This window comes from Pseudorasbora parva, chromosome 4, assembly GCF_024679245.1.
Source record: "Pseudorasbora parva isolate DD20220531a chromosome 4, ASM2467924v1, whole genome shotgun sequence".
Classification (NCBI taxonomy): domain Eukaryota; kingdom Metazoa; phylum Chordata; class Actinopteri; order Cypriniformes; family Gobionidae; genus Pseudorasbora; species Pseudorasbora parva.
The window spans coordinates 7,730,709-7,744,319 of record NC_090175.1 but is presented as its reverse complement, the minus strand read 5'-3'; the positions used below and the strand labels follow the sequence as shown (position 1 = coordinate 7,744,319).

Below are 13,611 nucleotides of genomic sequence, written 5' to 3'. Positions count from 1 at the left end.
GAGTCAGTGTATAGAAAAATAATGTAGGACCTAGAATTTCTTTAAAATATACTTGTAAATACGCTAATAAGGCTTTTTGAGTCATTTTTGTGAGAAAATTTTACTTCCGCATCTAAAAGTGCGCAAACCGGAAGTGACATAACGAGAGGGAGTGCCGTGACTTTCAACCATAGGAAAACAATGGATCGCAATGACAGTTCGGACGCTGAGGAAATTATAAATGTTTATTAATACTCATATGGCAGACCACACCCATGCAATTATGACACACAATAAGGGACAGGCCAGGATTAGACAGAACAACGATCAGAGGAGAGGATTTGAGTTGTTGTGTGAGGAGAAACAGTGGAAAACAGAGCAGGTGAGAGAGTCGGCTCATAACATTATACGCTAACACTGTGCTCAGATTACATGTATCAGGCAATCGCAAAGCTATTGGTCATCTAGGAGTATTGATACCAATAACAGAAACTAATAATAAGTTCAGACCATCTGGCTTAAGTCACACTCGCCGTCCACATTAGATGTAAAGCCGGGCGCGGGGCGTAACGTTACCGGTGCTGTTTTTGCTGTTATGAGCTCGCAGACAATGTTTTTCCCTCGCGTGGACATTGTGGATGCTCGTATGGTCGTGTCTCGCAGCATGTGAGGAAAAACACGACGAGCCGAGCACGTTTCTCGCACCTCCCTCTCTCACGATATTTTTTAAACATACAAAATCCAAAAAGAATCGGGAGTCGGCTTGATTTTCACCAGCATGCTGTCCCCTATTGCCAAATCATGCACAACAATGTCACAGGCTAGATCTATGAGTATTATTATGCTATAGCTCAGTTGCTGCAACCATTACAGTGCCTTTTTACACACACACACACACCACACACACACATACATACGCACGTGCGTCCTGCACTCCCTCTCTGGTTGTTTCTGTTGAAAAGGCTGCTGTTCTGTGCTTTTCAACAAATCATTTGCACACAAGTAATGTTTTCTATCTAAAGCTAGCAGCAACATTGAGTCTCTGGTTTGAGTCTCCAGTCTCTGTTTAACGCGAACGCTCGTGTGTGTGTGTTCGCCCTGATCGCCTCAGTTACGGTGCTCAGTTCACGCGGTTTCTCCGAGCTGATCGTCTGACGGATCCGCGACCGGCCGTCACACTCCGCCGCGGCCGAGCCACAGACAGTATAACGTGTAATTGTGATCCTTTATTCATTCATTCTGTGTTATGGGTTTATTTTGTGCCGATTCACCGTCGATCGTGTGGGGATGTATGACGTTTTGAGTATGTATTTGAGTGAACGATGTATATACGCTTGAATAAAATATTATCAGCACATAATTCCTGACTTTTTTTTAAAGTGTGAGACTATGCATGTGTGTTTATGTAGCCTACATACTTCGTATTAATCAATGTTGAAATTGATTAATGTAAAAACAATAGCCAAGAAGCATTGCGTGTGAGTATTTAATCATTTAATATCATCCTTTAACTACATGAGTATTGCAATGTTAAACTTCATCATATCGCGGATAATCCGCGGTGTAAAGTGAACACACACACACACACACACCACCGCGTGTGTCAAAGCAGATGCAGAAGTGAAGTACCGTCTCTTCACCTGCACAAAACGCCACCATGCAGCTTTTCTAACTTTTTTTTTTAGGAAACCTGTGGACTCAATGTCCTGACAGGCTGGACACTATCATTTTCCATGACAATGATAAATTTAAATAGAAAAACTACCGAAAATACACTGATTACTACCGAATACCAACCTATTCTGCACTGAGCCAATGCAGAGCTTGGCAGACGACTCCCTCTCGTGACGTAATATGACGCGATGTTGAAAAAAACTGCGGTTTTACAAACAGCCAACGAAATGGCCACTTTATCTGCTAAATTTGTGCTCTTATGTCTTTTAAAAACATTTTAAATCCTGCATTACCTTTTCATATGGCATTTTCATACAAGGTTATATGTTTATCTCAAAAAAAATTTAACCTGCAATATGCTCTTTAACGCCGTTGCAGAGACTTTCTGTTTGTTCTGGTCAGATCGCGAAACAAAATGCACAAAAACTGTCCCTGCTCTTGATGTACAACCACTGATGGTATTCGGTTTTGATGAGAGAGAAAATAGGCTATGAGGGCAGATTAGAAACGAGAACTTCTGACAAGTTTAACAGACTAGACCAGTGATTAAGCAAAGTGTGTAAATCTATTTGCCTTTATTCACGTGAAAAATCTTGGCACAACACTATTGTGTTTAGATGTAATAATTAAACGCAATTAATAAATGTAATTATAAACTCAGTATGTCTCATTTAGTTGGTAACATTTAAATTGGCCACAGTGTGAAATGACAAAATCATATAATAGAATATAACAGTATACTGATAACTGTAAGCAGGTAAGCACTACAAGATGTTTTTGAAATCATTAGAGAAAACGACAAAATTACTTATTCACAAAATGACGTGTGTGAATAAGTGCTACCTGTTTAAAATGTGCTTGCACCCGATCAGATTCAGTAGAAGGTAAAAAAAAAAAAATCCCTTAAACTTTACCATCCCGCTCATGCCCATCGCCGTGATCATCTGTATCCAGCTGGTTGTTTACCGTGAGTTCTGAACATTGCACCATGTGCTTATTTAAATCTTTTCGTTTCTACACATATTAGGCTACATATTCCTCATGTCTGTGAGGCAAGCCTGCCGAGTTTCAGTTTATTTGAGACGCGCTTCAGTTCATGAGCAATGAAAGCGACGGCTTCCGCGACCTAGTCTACTTATTTATTTCTTATTTATTAAATACATGCAATTAACCGAAGAAACCTTTATTAAAATTAAGAGACAATTTGTACAAAACGAAAGACAGGCTTTTTACAAAACAAAACTTAATATTAAACTAAATATAACCACCAAAATCATTTCTGACCCACTCGCATCTTTGCACTTATAGCCTATCATAATCAGATGAAATCTAAAAATAATATTATAATATTTAAACATAAATATGAAGAAAAAAACATTGTTTAATGGCTACAACAAGTATAGTAAGCTACAGATTTATGTCATGTCTGAGCTGGATTTGAATGAACATCATTTTACCGGCGGGTTCACAGTAGCCTATATAAATGCGTGCGCACTCGCCTTTCAATTATGCAATGCGTCGGCATAACATGTTTCTTTGTTTCATAATATAAGATTAATGTTGGGAAACTTGTGTCATGTGCTCTCTGCATGATTTTTAATATTTATATCATGTTAACCAAGAATAGTACGTCAAAATGTATTTCTACTGAGTAGTGCGCCATACTCTATCCACTAACCAGACCATAGACCGTAAAAAAATATGGACGACTCGACATCATCCGTTTCCGCTTGGCAGATTTGAAGCTTTTAGGCATCCTTACACGGCGCGGACATCTTGGGACCGAGTCTGCGCAGTAGCGATTTCGGGACCGGAGTTGCGCAGTAGAGCGCAGGAAGTAGAGCAGGAAGTACAGCCGCGATATCAAAAGCCCGCCCACACTCTCGCAGATGCAGAACAATTAATTATGTTGGTGTGAAATAAACAGTTATGGAAATGTAGAAATTAAAGCTAAAGCTCTAATCTGCTCCCAAAAATTTCGAAAAAAGTCCGTTAGTGCCTCAGTGACAACTTCACTCAGAGAAGCCGTCAGTCTCAGCTGTCAATCATGACGTCACACCCCCCGTTTTTAAAGCGTCAGATAACTAACTCAAAGTAAACTTATTTTAAAAACGAACACCTGAAATGAAATCATCGTGATGATAACTGCCTTCAGTGACATAAACTAACTTTGGGGAAAAAAATTTGAAGTGTAATTTTATTATTTAGTTTGCCTCGCGTCCATTAGAAAACACAGAGGGGCGGCTATACTGGGACCGGTCACCGGGGGGCGATCGAGGCGCAAAAGCTTCAGTAAATGAGAGGGAGACTGCAGGCTTGAACCAGACCGATAAACAGACACAGACCGGAAGTTAACTTCGGGCCAGGCGCGTAACTGTAGCAACGCGCGTGCGTTCGATGAAACCGTCTATACAGGAAACAAATGAACTCTCTTTACAACATATTCTCCTCTCAATTCACAGTGTTAACAGTACACAGTATATCCGATTCCCTGCATTAACTCTCACGACAGTGGTTCTCCATTACACTTGTGTTACATTCACGGATAGTCAAAACACTGTTTTAATACTCAAGAAATACTCAACACATATTACAACACTACATTTTATTTATTTTAAATTAAGAGTTTGACTACATTACGGTCTCGACATTAACACTTGTCCGCAACAAGTGGATTTCTTAAAGGGACAATAATTGAAATGATTTTACTTGGCCAACAGACAAGAGACTGATTACAATGCCAATTACAAAAAAATAACTAATGAATCACCAGAATGTAAGAATGATTCTGCATTAATTTAGTGTAAGTGGTGATTGATAGTGGATATGGATAATGTAATGAACTGACGGGAACAACACGCTGTTGACGCTCGCGCATCTTGAGGAGAAATCAAAAGAGCGCTGCTCACACAGAGAAACTGCGGTAAACATTCAAAATGTTCAAAAAGCTTTTATATGTATAACATATGATAGAGTTAAACAACATCACAACCAAACGTGATGTTTTCCTGAACAGCATCACGTTTGAGAATGACACTGATTTCATATGACAGCTCCATAAACAGTTAATTAACAATTAGTCACTTACATTTGAGATGCGATATTGAGTGTGTTTGTTCCATTTCAGCTGCGAAAATATTTCCAAACAGCAGAACCATAACGCCCCTCACGCAGGGCGTACTTTTCATCTAACACTTGGTGGGACAATAAACATAAAATTTCTCAAGAGCAATTTTTGAAGGGGACACAAATAATACAGCCCAATTTGTACTTGTAAGGATATCTGCAACACACACACACACACACACACACACGCACACACACACACACACACACACGCACACACACACACACACACACACAAAAACCGTTTTGCATGCATTAATCCAATAATGTAGGCAGGTTTATAATCATATCCAAAATGTTAGGGTGTTTCGGGCACATGTGCATTTTAAGATGTTCTGAAGGCCAAAAAATTAGATAACAATAGCTTGAAAAACCATGTCACTGGGCAGATTATTTGTCTTTCTTATGTCCACATCTCTCTTTTTCTCTGTTTTTTTTAATCTTGCCGTTTCTTCCCCTCATAATCGTCAGTGAAGAAAGTAAACATATGGTTTACATATGAACATTTATATGTTTTATGAATAACTTTCTAAGACATGTTCATTTACTGTTTATTAAAGTTTTAAGTTTATTCAATTAATTCACAATAAGCTCACATTCATTACTAATCTTATGCCCAAAGTTTTTTTTTTATTTTATTTATTGATCTGATGAAAACGGCTTTGTTAATATTTCTTGTTCGTTAACAATTAGGCCTACTCAAACTGTTTCTAAACTTAAAAATGCATTTTGTTTGTCCCGTTTGCGTCTGTATTGTCTATTCAAAAATACAAATCTCATAATATTATTTAATGCAGTTGTAATTTTTCCGGGTAAATTATTTAATTTTTATTGGTAACAGCCCTATGGTGTCTTATTTTAATTTAATGTATAGATCAAATTTAAGAATATAATATGAAACCTGAAGCATAGCTTATTTTTAATAAGATTAGCGTGAAAATTATAAAGGTAAAATATCACAAATATGCGGATTTAAAATATGTCAAAGCTGATTGAACACTGAGAATATTGCTTCAGAATAAGTTATATTTACAACACACACACACACACACACACACACACACACACACACACACACACACACACACACACACACACACACACACACACACACACACACACACACACAATCTAACTTTTTTCCGGACAAGCACATTTTTTACTCGGACAAGTGAATGACCGATTTGAGCATAAGCATACTTAATGTGAAGCCCTGCATTATATTTTAGATGAATGCACAATTTTTTTTTTTTCTTTTTACATGTTTACAATGTTTGGTAACTGTAAGATTACTATTGTATGTTTGACCAATACACTTTTTTGTTTCCACTGCTACACTTACATTTATTTAAAGAAGTTTGATTACAGTCTGTTTTAGATTTGAATGCACAATTGTTTTTAAAATAAGAATTCAACACTTTGCATACATCTGTTATTTTGTCTTATTGTGTCAGTAAAGTCTGGTGCCTTTAGTCTCTTCAAGGAAGGTATAAGGTGAAAGGTATACAATTTATTATTAATTCAACAATAGTATCGGATCGATATCGGGTATCGACAGATACACAAAGCCCAGGCATCGGTATCGGGACTGAAAAAGTCAGATCGGTGCACCTCTAGTTTTCATGTCTAATATTACATGTTTCCACATATGAAGCAATATCAGTCTATAAATGTCTCTTCATAGACGGCTGACGCGAGTGATGATACGTACACAGCTCTGGATCCAGCGTCCAGAACATCTGCTGACATTTACAGCACAATCCCAGTCAGTAAACGCCTCAGACACTTTCTCAGTCAGATTCAGCAGATCCACACATAAACTGGCTGTTTGTTGATCCGTCTCTCACAGGGTGTTCAGTCCAGAGCTCCTGATGGCATCTACACGGCTCTTGAGCTTCAGTCCAGATCTTCTGAATATGAGACTCTAGCAGTGACTTCAGCAGATCCACATTAAACTCTCCTCACTGAATCCCTGCTGACTGATGCTCCTCAGAAACCCATCATCCACCATCACCAGCTCAACATCATCTCATTATCAATGACATCTGCTTTCTTAAACCGCGTATATTGCAATTCAGCTTATAAGAGGATTTTTAGAATTGTGTTTTTTTGTATTAGTCTTGCATTTCTATATTTTAGCCACAATTTCATATTTTTCATTTATGTGCTGCACATGCAAATGTATTTTAGGAGAACACTTGTGTAGTTTGAATGTTTAAAATAAGATCGCAGCAACATTTACTCAATACTTCAGAACATAATCATTTTTGTAGTGTTTAAAATACCAACATCTCCAATAAACATTTCTCTCGTAGCTGCGGTGTATTTTCTCATTATAACTGACATTATTGGTGATATTTTGTGTGTGTGTCCAGACTGCCATCTAGAGGATATCAGTCACACTAATAAACGCCTGTAGGCTTTATAAAGTATAAGTAATAAAAGGTCAGAAGTAAAGAAGTGATGAACTAGAATACTGAGATCGGACCAAATGATAATACGCAAGCGAACCAGAATAGTGAATAATTCATATTAATAATTATTAATTTAATACATTCTCATTGTATTATTATTCATAGTGGTAAAAATAACCAATCTAACAGGATTAAAGACTGCAGGAGTCTGAACACCAATCAGATTAACGCCTGTCGCCGTTGCTCCGCCCACAGCGCGGGAAAATCCTCAGGATTAGAAACGGAAAGAAACGGACAGAGACAAAACACCGGTTTGAACAACAGAAGTGAGAAAATCTTCCTTGTGTTCGGTCTTCATCACACTCCAGCACAGTAGGTGTTTGCATGAGAATACCTGGACTAATCTGTCATATTATTTCCATTGTTTGTGAGTATTGAGTTCCAGTGTCTGATCGTGTTAGTTGTGTTTTATGAAAATCAGGGGAAAACTGAGTATCAAGTCACTAGGATTCATTTTCACCTGCAGTATTTTTAACTTACAGAACAAAACGACCACATTTACAACTTACATTTTGACATCATTTACTCGCCTCCAAAGGTGATGTTTCTGAAGTGGGACATGAACCTATTTTATATGAGTATGGAACCGTTAAATGTGTTTTTGCTTATTGTGTAAGATTTTCTGTCTTAAACCTCATTGTTACTGATATCATCCAATGAATTATATAATAAATAGATCAAATTAACAGATTTTACAGTTGCTCAGTTGGTTTTGAGTCCTAAATTTTCTAAAACTTAAAGGGGGGGTGAAATGCTGTTTCATGCATACTGAGCTTTTTACACCTTTAAAGACTTGGATTCCCATCCTAAACATAGACAAAGTTTCAAAAACTAATGTTGGACGTTTGATGGAGTATTTCTGTGTTAAAAATACTCCTTCCGGTTTCTCACAAGTTTCGGCAAGTTTTTTTCGAGTATGGGTCTACTTGACGTTAAATAGAGCGGAAGGTCCTTGTATGGGCCGTACGGGCTCTTCTCCCGGTAGGGTGCGCGTGCGCGTGACTAGAGCGAGAGAGGAAATGCACGCTGTAAACAATCTCTCAGGTGCAGATCCAGTCGTCCGTGAACACTTATGACGCGCCGCGCTCCACTTTATTCCTATGGGTGACGTCGAGCGACTTCAACGCTTCAGCACAGCATTCCGGGAAGGCAGCGCTGCATTTGAACCGATTTGAACGCAGAAATGACGGGAAGCTTCAAGGCATCGCTTTAGTCGCGTCGCAAAGTGGATTTCCACGGTCACTGCTGTCACAGGACTTCACCAAATCATACCAAAGAAGTGTGTTTTTGACAGAGCGGTCCTGCTTTGGAAGATGCCGGTGAGTAAATCAACTTCAAATGTCTCTGCTATTGGCTACCGTCGCGTGAGTAAACATCAGTAAACGATACGATCGCGTGCTTCGTCATTCAAATGCGCTAACGGTTACTCCATTGTTGTTCTGTATAACGTTACAGTAGTCTGACTCTGACGTGCAAAACCGTTTTGCTTGCTACCTCTAAGGTCTAGTCACATACAATAGTCCATAAACCGAATCATGTCCTCATAAACTGCACACAAAGGCCCCTAAATACAGTACATACCACAGAGACGGACATCCTGATGTTGCCGTTTCTCCTGTTCAATTTATTTCAGCCTCAGATTTGATTGTGGATCATTATCTGTATTAGCTGAGATAGATGGGCTTCTCCACGCTTGAGGACGTCACCGCTTTGCGCGCTTGTCATTCTTTAGCTCCGCCCACACGATACGCCTCCAGGCGCTCGTTTTTTTCCGGAAAGACTCGGTACAGCCCATATTTCTTTTATAAATATGATAAAACTAAAGACTTTTCGGAGATATGAAGGATGCAATACTACTCTATAGGTACTCAAGATTGACATGAGATTGACTGAAACTGAGTGTTTCACCCACCCTTTAACATGGACAAAACTGAGATTATTTTCACTGGACCTTCGTCACTCACTAATAAAATTCCCACCAACTTCACCTGTGAGACTGCTGGCACTCTTATCAAACCATCTACTACTGTTAAAAATCTTGGTGTAATTTTTGATTCCTCTCTATCTTTCCACTCTCACATTAATTCCGTCACTAAATTAGCATTCTTCCATCTGCGTCGCATCGCTCAGCTCTGTCCCTTTATCAGTATCTCTGATGCTGAAACTGTCATCCATGCGTTTGTCACATCACGTCTTGATTACTGCAATGCACTTTTCATTGGCCTACCAGCTAGCTCCATCTCTAAATTACAATATATTCAAAACTCTGCTGCCAGACTACTCACCCACACCAAACGTTCTGCTCATATTTCCCCAATTCTGCATGATCTTCACTGGCTTCCTGTGTCTTACCGTATTAAATTCAAAATTCTTCTTCTCACTTTTAAGTCTCTGCACGGCCTCCCCCCTACCTCTGTCACTTGCTTCTCCCCTTCACCCCACTCGCTCTTTACGATCTGCTGACTCCAACCTTCTCGTTGTCCTTCGGCATCGCCTGGCTTCAATGGGGGGCAGATCATTCAGTGTTATTGCACCCAAATTATGGAACTCTCTACCCCGATCACTCCTTTTTGTCAACACTATCTCTGAATTAAAATCAATGTTAAAAACACACATCTTTTCAGGAAATTTGTTCACAGAAAAGTTTTAAGTAAAGATGTAATTCCTCCATTTTGAGAGGCTGCTCACTGCAGAGCCATGGGTAGAGCGAGACGTCCAGCTCCCCCTCTCTGGATGGGATTTGAATTGGTGGAGCTAGCCGGTCCAACCACACCCTAACCGACCCATAACTCCACCCCCTCCACCCATAGACCCACAGAGGTGCAGCTGGAGGTCATTTGGTTCTGACGTGAGCACCACTGGGACATTTTTGGGAGTTAATTAATAGATCTGTTAGTGATGTAGTGTTTTGAAGACCTTTAAAACTATTCTTACTGTATCTATTGTCGGTCTGGTTTCTGAGAGCTTGTGTTGTCTGTTAGAAACTGGCACTGACCCACTTAAACACAATGTAGTTGCTTGTGGTTATGATTGTGGTACGTTTGTCACGTTGTGACACGTTATGGCACGTGTGTGTTTGGTCCATCGCTTCATGTGCTAAACACAGAGTTTGTTTGAGAAAGAGGAAGTGACACTAAGAGCTGTAAAGATGCTGCTCAGATGCTCCTGAGCCATGATGAGCATCTTTACTCTGTTCTTTCTCAAAGCAAACATCTTTCACATATTCTCTCACACAGATTTAACAACACTGAGCTCCACAGAGATAAAGCTCGTCATGTGTTTGACATCTGCAGACATTAACTTTCTTCTCCAGTTGATCTTGTGTAGTTGAGATGGCGGTCACTCTTAACCAGGAAGAGCAAGGCCGACATTTTTAGCTGCACTTTATCAAGTGTGAAAACGAGGCGTTTGCTGCTTAAACTGCGGATGTGTTTCTCACTTGGGCGTCAACACTGACACATCGACACTGCAGAGCGGTAAGACCGTTTTAACCATTATTTATAATAATTCAGTTACTCTACGAGTGATATTTGTGAAACAGTTTCAGGTGAATGTTGGTTTGATGAAGAGATTCTGACTCCAGAAGCTCAATATCTGCTGTAGATTCATGAGTAAATATTGTGTGAAGCTCTTTAGACACACAAGGCCTGACCTGAGAAACATCATCAGTTCATGTCAAGCCTTCACTGAGCCGTGAATTATTCTCAGATCATCATCATGTGCTTCATCTGTCAGACAGAGTTTGTTTGTTGTGTGTCGATGATGCTCATAATGTCATAATTGTCAGGTTTATGATTGCAGAAGTCACTATGGTGTCGTGTCTCATGAAGTCTCTTCCTCTGATCGTAGTGATCATGACTGCGGGTGAGTCTTCAGCTTCTCTCTATACAGATATTTCAACTAAAGACGATCGAGCGACTCATAAACTGACATGAGTGTTTTGCTGTCAGATAACAAAAATGCTCAAAAGTGAAAATATGTTTTCTGTATATTGCTCTAAAACACATGTACGCCTCTTCATTCCTCATGTCTGTGTTTCAGGGGCTGATGGTCAGCATTGGGGAGTGAATTACAGCCCTTCATATGTTTGTGCACTAAAGGGATCATCAGTGACGATATCCTGCACTGTAACATATCCTCAGAGTTATCAGCTCAAAGAAGTTTTCTGGACCAAACCTGCTGTAGGAGAATTACCTAATCTGTGTTCAGGTCCAGAGAAGAGAGAAAGAGTTCAGTGTTTGAGTAAAGATAAAGATAAAGACACGTCCAGTCTCACTTTGACGGCTGTAACAGAAGCTGATAAACACGTCTACTACTGCAGATTTACTACAGACAGAGAGGATGGAAGATGGACGGGGATTCCTGGAGTTCAGCTTGACGTCACAGGTAAAACTAGTCTCACACACACACACACACACACACACACACACACACACACACACACACACACACACACACACACACACACACACACACACACACACACACACACACACACACACACACACACACACACACTGTAGTAAGCTGAAGGTTGATGATGGTGATGATGTTGATGGTGATGATAGTGATGATGGTGATGATGATGATGATGATGATGATGATGATGGTGATGATGACGATGATGACAACTAAACAGACTTGAAACAATGCAAACAGACTTCCCACAAGGCTCATGGCACATGTCTGGCAAACAAAGAAATCAATCAACAGTGCACATGTTCACAGAGGGACAGTAAATCATAATGATAGATTGACTCACGTTAATTCAGAAAGACGCACACAGTATGCATCAAAGTGCTGGTAGAGAGTGCAAAAAATGAGCCAAAGGGTTCACAATCAATTTATAGACAACAGGTGAGGCGGGCGTGGTCAGGTGGCAAAGTATTCTTAAAAGAGTGAAATGGACTAAAAAGGGAATGGAATGACAGGAGTCTTTTCATAGCCGCCCCGGAATTGGGATCAATTCCTCCTGGGAAAAAGACTCACTCCTCTGTCAACTCAGGAAGCGCCATCAGACGTGACACTGGTCTCGTGTAAATCCGACTGCCAACTTGGACGTCCACTGACCGGACACGTCCATCTCTACCGGTCGTGACGGTTGTAACACGCCCTGTGGGCCAAGAGGCCCGAGGCAGTTGTGGGTCAAAGATCAGAACAGTCTTCCCTACTTCGAGATTCTGGACTTCCCTTAGCCACTTTCCTCTGGGTTGTAAGTTAGGCAAATAGTCACGAATGAACGTGTCCAGAAGTGGTCAGCCAAAATCTGGCTATGACGCCACTTCCTTCGCCCAAGGAACTTACTGTTGACAAACATGGCTTGTGGCAGAGAGGCATCCCGCCGCCCCATCAGGAGCAAATTAGGAGTAATCGGATCAGGATCTGCAGCGTTTGAGGAAAGGTAACCTAGAGGCTTTGAATTCATAATGCCTTCTACCTCGATCAGGACAGTTTGAAGAACAAATTCGGAGGTGGTCTGCTTGCCAAGAATCACTTGCAGGGCATTCTTAACTGATCTGATTTCACGCTCCCAGACTCCACCGAAATGTGGAGCCCATGGTGGATTGAAGTTAAATGAAATCTGCTGGGTAGCCAAGTGTTCCTGGAGCTTGGGTTCCGTCGCCTGGAAGCTTTTACTCAATTCTCTGTCTCCAGCACGGAAGTTTGTTCCTGTGTCTGCCCAGATCTCTAAAGGCTTGCCATGACATGATATGAAGCGACGGAGAGCTAGGAGAAAGGCATCAACATCCAAACTTCCGAGCAAGTCAAGGTGTAAGCAACGGGTGGTTAAGCACTTAAAGATGATTCCCCATCGCTTTCCTGTTCTACGGCCCTGGTAGATAACAAAGGGTCCAAAGCAATCTACCCCGGTGGACCAGAATGGTGGTTTAAAAAGATGCAGCCTTACCGGGGGCAGATCAGCCATCTTCAGAACTTCAGGAAAGGATTTCCATCTCTGACACTCCTGGCAGCTGTGCTGATGTTTACGGATGGCTGGTCTTCCTCCTACGATCCAATACTTGCGTCTCAATTCTCCAAAGACTCTCTCTGGGCCCGGATGCAGCAGGGACTCATCATAGGTCTTAATGATGAGCTGCGTAGTTGGATGCTTCGGGTCCAGAATAATTGGGTGAATGATGTCGGGGTCCAGGTCCTGGGATCTACGTATTCTTCCTCCCACTCTCATCAGACCCACATCTGAATCCAGTTCAGGAGACAATGAGAGACGACTTTGCCTATGAAGAGGTTTCCCTTTCTGGAGAGCATTAAGTTCGTCAGGGAAACATGACGCCTGGGCTTGCTGTAAGATTAAGGTTTCGGCTGTGGCTCCTGTGGAGACTTTGTCAGCCTGAGTTCG

General features: G+C 40.7%; 2 protein-coding genes across 2 annotated transcripts in view; both read left to right on the top strand.

Annotated features, from left to right (window-relative positions):
• LOC137073756 (neurotrimin-like) overlaps nt 1-6,802 on the top strand; it is a 44,839-nt gene extending 38,037 nt beyond the window's left edge. The window contains exons 9-10 of the mRNA XM_067442466.1: nt 6,464-6,544; nt 6,629-6,802. Coding sequence (XP_067298567.1) covers nt 6,464-6,544; nt 6,629-6,733 — 186 coding nt within the window. The 3' untranslated portion in view covers nt 6,734-6,802. The remainder of the gene's footprint in view (nt 1-6,463; nt 6,545-6,628) is intronic.
• Nucleotides 6,803-10,703: 3,901 nt separating this feature from the next.
• LOC137073755 (B-cell receptor CD22-like) overlaps nt 10,704-13,611 on the top strand; it is a 35,149-nt gene continuing 32,241 nt past the window's right edge. The window contains exons 1-3 of the mRNA XM_067442465.1: nt 10,704-10,729; nt 11,055-11,117; nt 11,295-11,639. Of these exons, the coding sequence (XP_067298566.1) occupies nt 11,063-11,117; nt 11,295-11,639 (400 nt within the window). The 5' untranslated portion in view covers nt 10,704-10,729; nt 11,055-11,062. The remainder of the gene's footprint in view (nt 10,730-11,054; nt 11,118-11,294; nt 11,640-13,611) is intronic.